Here is a 12,277-nt window from a genome sequence, read left to right as displayed (position 1 = left end):
TGCCAAAAATGCACAAGCCAACTGAACCATGAGCAAACATCACACAAACCCAAACCGAAGGACCTCCTACCAAACAATGAATCAGGATGCTTCAGAAGTGTCAAGGTGAGAAGAGACCAAGAAAGTAAGAGGAACTGGGACAGGCTGGCGGAGGCTAAAGAGACAGGAGAACTAATCACCACATCAAGCTCTGGACTGAATCCTGGGCCAGAAAAAAGACATGAGTGGGAAAGCTTGAAACAAGAGGTGCGGAGTAGCTGGCAGCATCCTGTCAGCGCTGCCTGCCTGGGTCTGCTAATCCTGGTTTGGTTTTGTAAGATGCTAACATGAGCACAGGCTGGCCGAACGGTAATAAGAAATCTTCATATGTACTATTTTGGTAATTTTTCTCTAAGTTTAAAATTGTTCGAAAAAATGTTTAAACCTAATAGCTTCAGTACTTCTCAAGCATAACTCTAGTTGATATCGTTAGTTTACCCATTAAAAATTGAGTACTTTTCTTAGGAACCAAGTAAAGACAGTTATTTTAATGAGAGTTTTGGTAACAACCACGTTCACTCTACAAAACGCGAGACGTGACCAAAGCAGCAAGGCAACAGTAGCTGATTCCTTACTTCAGGTACCACATGGGGTCAGCATCGCTCGTGACCTTTTCGTTGGCTTTCATTATCTTCTTTATCTGCAGGGGAAAGAGCACCATTAGGAACATCTCTGGCTTCCATCAATTCTTGTCTCTAAATTTTTTTTTAAGTAGGCTCCATGCCCAACGTGGGGCTCAAACTCAACGACCCCGAGATCGAGTTGCCTATTGTACCAACTGAGCCCGCCCGGCACCCTCTCTGCTTCCACGCCCTGCTGCTTACCTCCACGTTAATGAAATAGTTGAATGAGTCTATATGCTGTTTCACAAGGCCCTTCACCTAAACAGACAAAAAATAGAAAGTAGATTAGACACAATACAGCATAGTATGTTAGAGACTCTAACCCCAGGGGGCCTTCAGATTTTTCTCTAAAGTTTTGAGAAAAAAAACCCAGAAGTGTCACTTAGTAGAACTTTACATTTATGTGCCCTCATTCCATTTCTCCTCCCTTCCTAATGTACCCTCAAAGTTTCTTCCCTGAGAATCAATCTGACCCTTGGAATGCAAGATAGGGGTATTCGAACATACCTAATGACTTCCCTATGCTAACAAATGGGGCAAGATTTTCTCCGCATATTTTCAATTTACAAAAAATCCAAGAAACAAAATATAGCAATTGAGCATCATTTCTTCAACCCTCAAAAATGCCGGCTTTGTTTTCTGTCTTCCCCTATCCGAGCAATTTTGAAACTCAGATCTCTTATAGAAGACCAAGGGGGGGGGGGGAAATAAGGATCTTTATTAAGAAAATTGAAAATAACTGCATTTGAAATTGAAAGGCAGGTGAAACTCAAGGAACCTAAGAGCAGAACAGCCAGCAGAGACTTCCGTTTCATCTCTGAAGCCAGAGACAACCCTGCAGAGAGTGCGGTGTGCTATGGAAAACACTGAGACAATAACACACACTCCAAAATGTGAAAATTTAAAAGGCCTGTATGTGTTCCTTTTTTTTTTACATTAATATTCAGGGCATCTGGGTGGCTCAGTGGGTTAAGCCGCTGCCTTCAGCTCAGGTCATGATCTCAGGGTCCTGGGATCGAGTCCCGCACTGGGCTCTCTGCTCAGCAGAGAGCCTGCTTCCCTCTGTGTCTCTCTCTCTCTCTCTCTCTGCCTACTTGTGATCTCTCTGTCAAATAAATAAATAAAATCTTTAAAAAATATATTAATATTCAAGCACAATGGGTTCAGCCCTGCTAGAACATGACTAACACATAATCAGAGCCTTTGCTTTAATTATACTTCCTTGTTGGGATCTCACCGGCTTAGAAAGCAACCATCCCATTTAGAAGCAGTCCTAAATATTGGGGGAAAAAATTCATTCGAATATACTGATCTGATGTCTGCCTTCCTCTAGTTTCCAGCCGGAGGACTGAACTGTCCTTCTGGAGAGGAAGGCCTGCTCCCAGACAGTCTGTGTATTTACAACTGTCCTTCCTGTTGTCACGTCCAGGATGACCTATTCAACTCTGTCTCACATGCATGCCTTCTGGACCCTTCCTTCAGCAGCAGATGGCCTGCTCCTGGGCGTCTTCCAGTTGGTCCATGTTCCTCCTAATATGGGCACCCTGAACTCACTGACAAGGTTCTCGACAGTCTGACGGCATAGAGTGGGGCTACTGCCTCCCTCATTCTGGATACCACACCACCACTATTATTAAAAAAAAACAACAACAAACCAAGGCCACGTTACTGATTCATCAACTAAAACTCAAAAGGTGCTGTCTATCTTCACAAAACGATGCTATTAAGTCAAGAACACCCAATCTGACATTTGTAAGAAACCAAGGACAGGGATTCACCTTTGTCCCTCTTCTCACTGTTGTCACCCCAGCCTAAGAACCGAGTCTGATTCTGTTGGCCAACAGAGCTGGCAGCCTTATAAGCTTTGTATTTCTGTCTTCAGTTATGTTTTAGAATCTTTGTATCTTTGTTTTTGGACAAATATATTTCAAGGCGGTCTGAGTAAAGGAGAATCCCAACTTTGAGTGAATGAATGAATGAATGAATGGAAAAACCACAGTCTTATGTCTACTGAATTCTCACTCTCTTCTCAGACTGTGTGCCATCAGTTGTCTCCTCTTTTTTGAATCATAAATCCCACCCTTTCTCCTCTGCTCATATACACTTCCTTAAAAAAAAAAGTTTTAACAAAAAAATTTTTTTCTCTTCCCTTGACCTTATTACCATTTTATTTTATTCTTGGTCACTCTTCTTAAACCTCTTTAACAGCTTCCTATCGGTTTTAGAAGAAAAGCCAACATCCTTAACGTGGCTTTCAAATCTGCCCAACATTCAGGCCCTGACAGCCTCCCCAGAACTCCCCCACCAGCACTCTCCCTGCCTACAACACACAACTAAGTCAGATAAGACTGTACTCATTTCTCAAGTCTCCATGCTTTCATTTAGCGTGCTTTCAACATCCGTCCACATTGCGGTATGTATCAGCACTTGATTTCTTCTTATTCCCAAATAATAATCCACTGCAGAACCACGGAATGGATATCCCACATTTTATTTAACCATCTGTCAGCTGATGGCCAGTTGGGTTGTTTTTACTTTTTGGCTATTACGAACATGTGTGTACAAGTTTTGTGCAGACAGGTGTTTTTCACTTCTCTTGAGTAAGTGGGAGCAGAATTCCTGGATTATATGGTTAACTCCGTTTAACCATCTAGGAACTGCCAGGCTGCTATGCAAAGCAGCTGCAACATTTCACATTCCCGCCAGTAGGGTTCCAGTTTCCCCACATCCTCAACACAATTATTACCTTTCTTTTTGATTACCACCATCCTGCTGGTGTCAAATGACTGATCACTGTGGTACCCCCTACATCTGGGCATAAACTCTTTAAAAGTGAACTGAAGCCGTCCACTAACCAGACATTCAGCAGTTCCTGTGACTACCCACTTGTCCATTCCAGCCACACAGACTGGTCACTGTTCCTTACAGACGCCGTGGAGGCGCCCCTTGACTGCTTTTATCATGGAATGCTCTCCGCGTTAGACCCTTCCGCCTACTTAAATCCTGTCCTACTGAGATGGGGTTTATGTGTCACCTTGCCTGGGAGACCTTCTCCGACCGCCTGTAGCATCTCTTCTGCCAAGCCCACTCTGCTGCTGCGTATACTACACCTCATCTCTAGAATCCGATGACCGCTCCCCCAACCAGCACCTTACAGACAGTCAGGGAAACTGCCGTATAATTCCCTGTTATTTCTAAAATACAACAAATTACAGAGTTAGGCAAAGTAAAGAATTATTAGTTGGTGATAAACACTTAATCCTTAAGAAGGATGAATTTAACTTTTTTCATTTGAAAAATAACCAACTATTATTAAATGTTAAACAATTACCTTTAAAAATGCTGGAAGCAGCCTCCATTTTTCCTGCAAACCAAAACAACAAGGTGTATCAGCACTCTGTGCCAGCAACAGCGGTTTTACAAGAAGTCATTTTAATATGCCAAAAATGACTTACTTTATCACAGAAAGCAGAAGAAAAGAAATAAAAATGAAAACAACAATTTTAAAATGGTAACCACTTTTATGGAAATCCCAGATGTGTGTATGTGTGTGCAAATACACATACACACATACCACCTCTTTCTTTTTTTAAAAATTGAAAAAAAATTTGTTATTAACATATAATGTATTATTAGCCAGGAGTACAGGTCTGTGAATCACCAGGTTTACACACTTCACAGCATTCACATAGCACATACCCTCCCTAATGTCCATAACCCCACCACTCTCTCCCTCCCCCCTCTCCCTGGCAACCCTCAGTTTGTTTTGTGAGATTGAGTCTCTTATGGTTTGTTTCCCTCCCGATCCCATTTTGTTTCATTTATTCTTTTCCTACTCCCCAAACCCCCCACGTTGCATCTCCACTTCCTCATATCAGGGAGATCATATGATAGTTGTCTTTCTCTGACTTACTTCGCTAAGCATAATACCCTCTAGTTCCATCCACGTCATCGCAAATGGCAAGATTTCATTCTTTTGACGGCTGCATAGTATTCCATTGTATATATACCACCTCTTCTTTATCCATTCATCTGTTGATGGACATCTAGGTTCTTTCCATAGTTTGGCTATTGTGGACATTGCTGCTATAAACATTCGGGTGCACGTGCCCCTTCGGAACACTACATTTGTATCTTTAGGGTAAATACCCAGTAGTGCAATTGCTGGGTCATGCCACCTATTTTTTAAATAGAATATGCTTTAATCTTCTGATGATTCAAGGCTCCAAGCACTCCTCACACATTGTTTTACTGTCACGACACCTGGGCAAGCTGGGTTTGCCAGTCTGAGACAGGCAACATTAGTTTCGGAGTCCTGGGAAGCTGGATGTCTTGCCCCACAAAGAGCTCTGTCTCCCTCCCATTCTTTCTCAGCTAGCATCTGGTTACAACTCCTCGGCATACACGAGGTTCGTGTCCCACATCAGATACCTGTACACTCATGCACTGCTCGAGGTTTTAGTCCTGCTCTTTATACCTTCCTGAGGTGGTACACGACTGAGATGACAAGTCTCTTTTTATGTATCTACTCTGCTAGTGGGAACGCTCACAAATGGTGAGAAACAAGTCTTTGAAGGTAAGGATACCCAGTTTCTGAGTAAGGGTCTAAGGACCACACGGGACCCGGCAGCAGCTATATAAACTCTGACTTCCACTCTGAGTGACGTAAGAAGCATCAGAAGGTTCTGAACAAAAGAGTGATGTGATGTTGACTCATCTGAACTGCATCACTCTAGCTGCTAGGTTGAGAACAGACAAGTAAACTCCTGGAGTTTACTGAAATACTCCAGGCCAATGGTTACCAGTACAGATAGGGAGAAATTGTAGTTAGGAGACACAGTCAAAGCCAATAGGTAGGACTTGACCACAGATTAGACAGACTCTGAAAGGAGTCAGGACCTGCATCCCAGAGTTGCTACTTATGGAAAGGAGGAGGCAGGGACACTGCTGGGCAGCAGGGTTAGGTATGGAGAGGCTAGCTGGAATTCGGCCGGGAGCACATGCAGTTTAACAAATCCATTAGAAAGTCAGGGGGAGATGCCAAAGAGACAACAAATAGGGGTCTGGAGCTTGGGAAGAGAGTGGCCTAAAAATAAAAATTAGGGAGAGGCCTACAGATAGAGGACAGTTAAAGTCCCATAATGGCAGAGATCACCGAAAGAGTGTGGATGGGCAAGAGTTCGATGCAGTGAGATCACAAACACTCCGACACGTTGAGAGGAGCAGCGGAAAGCGGATCCAGCAAGGGGAGTGACAGGAGTGGTCAGGGAGGGAAGCAAAAACCTGGAAAGAGTAAAACAGAAAGAGAGGTGGGTGCAGGGTGGATGTGGGGTACACATATACCTGTATCTTCCTCTCAGTGTTGCTGTGGCCCTGAAACTGCTCTTAAAAAAGTAAGTCTACTAAAAAAGAAGGAGTCAGGCAAAACTAATCTATGATGATAGAAATTGAGTAAGCTCGAAAGGTTTCGTAAGGCAACTTTCTGGGGTGAGGGAAATGTTTTAGATCTTATATTGAATGGCAGTTATTTGGGTACATCTAACTGTCAAAATAAATGTAACTGAACACTTCGTATCTGTTCATTTTTACTTTATGTAAATGTACAAAGAGGAATGAGAGAAAAATCCAGAAGGAACTTTGTGAGGAGAGAAGAAATACCGCAGGGCAGAATGGGGAAGGAGGTGGGAATGGTGGGAAAAGAGGCTGAAGTCACTAGTGGCCAGATCAAGAGCCTTATAAATATGGTTAAGAGGTTAGATTTTGCTCTACTATCACAGGACAGAGATTGAAAAATTTAATCAAGGGAGCAACATGATCATAGTTGTGTATTTAAACTAATGATAAAATAAAACTGATGGCTCTGGCAACAGAGCAGAGAACAGGTTGGGGGTGAGACAAGTCAGCAGCCTAGGAAGTAAGAGAGGCCATTCGTTCCAACTTGGAGAATAGCAGAAGTTTCAGATTTGAAGGTATTTAGTAGGCAGGATCCTAAGATTTGATGGTGGATTGGACACAGATGGCCAGGAAGAGGAATTGTTATTCCCGATTTAGAAGTTTGGGACTGTGCTTCTGGTTCCTTCACAACTGTGCAAATTCAAGCAAGATATATACAAATCCTTCAGGCTTATCCCTCAGGTCTTCAGAGAAGTAGCTGGTCTGCAGTTCAGGATGAAAACTTCCGACTGCCAGAGTCCAAAATCCTGATCAGCCACTTAACATCGTTTTGACACTGGATTAACTACCTAACTTCTCTGGGCCTCAAAAATCTTTATTGGCAAAATGCGGTGAAAATAGTACTTATTTCAGAAAATTAAATAATGCAATGCACGTTAGGCTTAAACAGAGCGTGACACATGGCAAAAGGTCAGCAAATGCTGGGTCTTAACTTTGAAAAAGTTTAAAAAAAAAAAAAAATCCAGTATTGCCCAGTGATCGCTGCACCACAAACACTCAGGGATTAAATCCCGCGGACTAATCATAATGGACCTCACTAATTTGCCAAATGCTTATAAAGAATTATTCTTATGATCCAATCTATTCTAAGATCATGTCACACTCCCGCTTGAACCCTTCAACAGCATCTCCTCGCTCCTTCGGAGGTCTATGAAGATCAAAACCGTCCACAGTCGGGACCCTCACCCACCCCTTTCTCTGTTCCTCCCTCTAGCACTACCGGGTTGCAGTTCCTGGAAAACATCAGACGGTCGGGCGGTCTCACCTACCGCGGTGCAACTACCTGAAAGCTCTCCCTGGACCATTTCTGCACTTGCCCCGTTTCATGCCCACAGAGATCGGGGCCAGAGGGGTTCTGCGGGCCTTTCCAGAAAGTAAACATTATGTCCACAGCTGAACTTCATTCCTCGTTAGGGAGGGACACTTCTGCGTGATGAAAGGTACGGAGCTACTCCCCAAAATACAGATTTTTTTTTTTTCTCCCAAACATAAGGAGTCAACGTTCAGGGCGCTTAAAATACTCCTGCAGCCCAAACTTGAGCTCCGGGTAAAAGGATCACTAGCGCGGATCCGGAGGATGCGGACCTCACGAAAGCGTCCGCTCCAGCCCCGCGGGGATGCATTACAGGCCCCTCTACCGGCGCGAGGGCCAGTCCTGCCCCGAGACACACGAACGCTGAAGTAGCCGCCAGCCCAGAGCAGCCAGCGCGCCGGGCTTGCCGCCCGCACAGCGCCCGCACAGCGCTCCTCCAAGCTCGACCCCTCCACGTGCACGTGGCACCCCGCTCCGGAAGAGACCGGCTCGGCGCCGCGAGCATGCGCAGAGCTGCCCCCCGCCCCTCACCCCGCTGCCAGAGCTCTCCGGGCAACGCCTCCTGCGGACGCTCCCGGCCCCTTCCGCTCCCGGCCCGTTGGCCTCACCTCTACAGTGGGGATGGGCGCAGCCAGCTGCTCCGGGGTCAGGTTCCCAAACTCTTCAGCAAGCACGTCCATGCTGCGCTGCTCACGCCGACGGTAGAAACCAGGAGAATCCCCACGCCCGCTCTCGCTGCCCCCCAGGAAACTGCAGCGCCGGTCAAGAGCGGTGCGCCGAGGCCTAAAGGGTCCCTGCCGCGCGGGTTAATTGATGGTGTGACAGAGACGTTCCGCCCGCTCCCGGCCCGAACCTGCGGTAGAACCCGGATGTGGTTTAGGCAAAACTGGGAAACTGCGCCCCCTGTTGTCGCTTGGTGGTCTCTGCCGGCTAATCTTCACCTCCGGACAGGTTTAGTGCCGATGATGCCAAGTGAGACTAGTAGAGCGTACTGGTTGTAATTTTTAAAATAATTCAAGGAAAAGGGCAAACGGAGAATTTGCGCAACTCGAGCCACCGAGACAGAGGATTCGTTTAATCCAACCGAAAACTACACACTGTAGAGTATGGAAGAATAGGAAACAAATGCTTAGTAGCAGGGGATTGGTTTAAAACACTACGGTACCTGTGTGTCGTGGAATATTATGCAACCATCAAAATGACCTAAAGTGGGGAGGGATCAACTCGTTAGAGAATAGAGCAGGACAGGGCAGTAATTAAGACTATGTTATAGTCTCAAGGGACTGGGAAAAGATCCAGGAATAAATACCAGGATGTAGAGAAATTTAGCATGAAAATATGATATTTTGAATCAAGCAAAGATGGGTTATCCAATAAATGATATTGGAACATGTGATTAGCCATTTAGAAAAAAAATTAAGTAAATCCTATATGGTTTAGGTATTTAGATGTTAAAACCTTAAAAGGAAATGAAAGATTGAGATTGTGAACGTCTTCAAGGACAGCAGCACAGAAATCCTGAAGGGAAGTATTCATAGATTTGGTAATATAATTGTAACCACAGTTTTATGATTCCATGAAAATGCAGACAGAATTTTCTGAATAAATTTTTTTAAAAGATTTTATTTATTTACTTGGGAGAGAGAAAGAGCGAGCACAATGAGGCAGAGAGAGAAGCAGACTCCCCACTGAGCAAGGAGCCTGACATTGGGGCTCCATTCTAGAACCCTGGGATGATGACCTGAGCTGCACAGGCACCCTTTCTGAACAGATTTTTAAAATTCACTGTGAATAGAGTTCTTTAAAAACACAAGTTGTTAGAAGACAAAGAAAATGTTGGATTGGTAGCCCTAATTTAGAATGAACTCATACAGATCAATAGGAAAAACTCCCACTGGAATAAAACAGGATGAAAGATACCAAAATCGTTTAACTGGTACACAGTCTCCTTTTGGGAAGTTGCAAAAATTGTGGAACTGGGCAGTGGTAAGGATGCACAATGGTGTGAATATATTAAGGCCACTGAAACTACACACTCCAAATGGTTATAGTAGTACATTTTCTGCATATTTTGCTATAGTATTTTATGAAAATTTGTAAATATACATCTGCCATTTTCTCATAATGAATGTATAATCCTTGCCCACAGTTAAATTTCTGAATTAAACTGAAATGCACTGAAATTTACCTAAAATAGCTAATTAAAAGAGGAATCTTAACTCTGTCCTTGAAGATCTTACAGTTTCCTTAAAGAGACACATATGCTCTTGTATCATCCTTGTGAATTACCGGAGAGCAGCCTATTTAGAATCTAGCCTAGAAGGGACCATGAGGTGATTCTTGGATGGCAGAGTTCTCAAGTTTGGCTCGGATGTTTTGGCTCATTGCTCCAAAGTCCTCTTGGCTTTGCACGCTCAAGCTCAAAGTGGTTCTCCAGTTTTAGAATCTGAATCACCTAGAAAGCTTGGTGAAACAACCTCAATTTTAATATTAGGCAGGTTTGGACTAGGGGCCTGCAAATCTGTATTTAATAAGTTCCCAGGTGATGCCCATGTTGCTGGCCCTGTGATCACACTTTGGGAATCACTGTCCAACATAGGACATATCTCTGGATACCATGACCTGTTTACGCATCTAGCTCTTCTTCAGACTGGGAGCTCCTGGAATAGGAACCATCTTGTTTGTCTTTCCATTCCCAGGTTCTAACCCACTGTTTGTTCCTGAATCAATTTTTGTTGAATAAATAATTTGAAAGAAAATAATGCAATGAGTATTAATAAATTTGATATCTCGTGTTTTTTTTAAAAAAACTTGGTTTCTTGTTTTGAGGTTTTTTGGTTTTTTTGTTGTTTTTGTTTTTTGGGTTTTTCTAGTTTTTCTTGAAAAGAGATGGATCAGGTAGCAGGGGGCCCAGAATCCTGCATGGCAACAGTTAGCTGACTGCTGAGTAGTGTCAGGGCCCTTAGACCACAGCGGCCACTATCTCTGAAAGCCTTCCCTTGTTACACCTGTCTCCCCTCCCCCCACCCCCACCTCTCAGGTATTGGTGCACCAAGACTCACGGTTTGAGTAGAAGGCTGGGCACATTTTCAGAAGGGAAATCTTGAAGGGAAAAAATGTTTGATATCTTGGAGTACAATGCCGTCACTCAAGTACACGGTATTGCAATAACCAGATGAGAAAGTGACCGATGCCATGGAGAAGTGGGTGGGGGAAATATGGGCAAAAGAAAGAGAGGTATCCAAGCTAGACTTCCATTCACTGAGCATTTGCCCTCTGCCAGGCACTGAAATAACCTCTTTGTGTGCACTCCCTGATTTAATGATCAACCACCAGGAGGTAAGTATGATTATCTCCACTTGACAGGTAAAGGGATTAAGGTTCATAGGGATTAAGAAATTTGCCAAGCAGAGCTGGAATTTAAATCCATAATTACCTGACCCCAGAGCTCATGCTTTCAGCCACTCCAGCATAATACCACACTGAGTGGATGGGGTGGTAGAAGACATTTCAAGCAGAGAAAAACAGTGCGAGCAATGACACAAGAGCTCTACACAGTACCGCATGCTGACAGCTGAGTGTGGTTCTCCATAGGACTTGTCTATATGGAAGTGTCTATTGATGACACTAGACAGCTCCATTGGAGCTGGGCCATTATTGGCCTTTATGCCATGTTAAAGAAATAAGACCTTACTCTGAGCATCTTCAACATGAAGACACTAGAAACAAAAGGATTGTCCTCTCTTCTTCAAAGACTTGGTGCATCCAGAGTGGGAGAAAACATATGTGATCCTGATTTCTAAACCTGAATAAATTCACAATAGAACTAACAAAGACTAGAACAATGTTGGGGAAAGAAGATGGGCTCTTACGGGCAAAGAGGGAGTCCATGAAGCCTCTCATTTCACAAGCAGCAAGGTGAGGCTGAACACGGATAGAAGCCTCTACTGTAATCCGAGAACAGCCTGCATTTTGAGCAAGGGTGGGTAGTCCAAAAACCTCTTGCTGCTTGACATGCCCACAAGCCACCTGCTCTGAAAAGCCTTGAGTTGTGTCATGAGATCTGACCATACTGTGAGAACTGATAAGGGCCAGGAATCTGTCAAAGACAGCCAGGTAGGGGGGCCAAGGTGACTTGTCGGGCATGAGAACCCCCTACCCAATGCAGGAGAGTGGGAAAGAGGAGTGTGCATACTGACCAATGGCAATCAGACCCAATCATTCCTCTCTGGGATGTTAGTAAGAGGTACCAGAAGGGAGCACAGCCACAGAAAGAAGCAGAGAAGTACAACACCAGGAAAACATTTGGTAACATCACGACAGTGAGAAATTCTTTTGATTGGATGACCTTAGTAAGCCAATGTAGCAAGTAGTTTAAGAGCACACTTTCCAGGGTTAGACTTTTTGGGTTGGGAGATACTCACAAGCTCTGTGACCTTGGACAATCTCCTTGGCCAGTCTGAGTTTCATTTTGCCTATATGGAAATAGTGATAAAGCCTGCCTCCCAGGGCATTGTACAGTTACAGGAGATGGAGTGTATGAAGTATTCCTTGTCGTATGGTAAGCGGCTTAGTGGTTATTATTATTGTTTGTTTTTATTATTTATTATTATTTTATTATATTCCTGAAAGATAAAAGAATTATATTCAGGTTCTCTATCAATCCTGCCAGTGCAACTACTGAAGACAGATTCCTGGGTTTTCTTCTTTATAAAGTCTTGCAATAAACCCCTCAGTCCCTTTCCTTTGAAATCTGAAAGAGACTAACATAGTAAGCTTAGAAACAAGAAAGAGGAAACTTCACCCCAAAAATAGAGAACAAGAGGACACAAGTCAATAATACAAACAT

The 12,277-nt window shown here is 43.8% G+C and overlaps 1 protein-coding gene across 1 annotated transcript in view; it reads right to left on the bottom strand.

The window, feature by feature from the left end:
• POLR3B (RNA polymerase III subunit B) overlaps positions 1-8,297 on the bottom strand; it is a 104,832-nt gene extending 96,535 nt beyond the window's left edge. Inside the window, exons 1-4 of the mRNA XM_059186750.1 lie at positions 8,037-8,297; positions 3,994-4,026; positions 864-920; positions 615-679 (exon numbers count right to left, since the gene is read on the bottom strand). Coding sequence (XP_059042733.1) covers positions 615-679; positions 864-920; positions 3,994-4,026; positions 8,037-8,108 — 227 coding nt within the window. The 5' untranslated portion in view covers positions 8,109-8,297. The remainder of the gene's footprint in view (positions 1-614; positions 680-863; positions 921-3,993; positions 4,027-8,036) is intronic.
• Between the last annotated feature and the right edge of the window lie 3,980 nt (positions 8,298-12,277).

This window comes from Mustela lutreola, chromosome 8 (assembly GCF_030435805.1).
Source record: "Mustela lutreola isolate mMusLut2 chromosome 8, mMusLut2.pri, whole genome shotgun sequence".
Classification (NCBI taxonomy): Eukaryota; Metazoa; Chordata; class Mammalia; order Carnivora; family Mustelidae; genus Mustela; species Mustela lutreola.
This window is presented reverse-complemented; position numbering and strand designations above follow the sequence as displayed.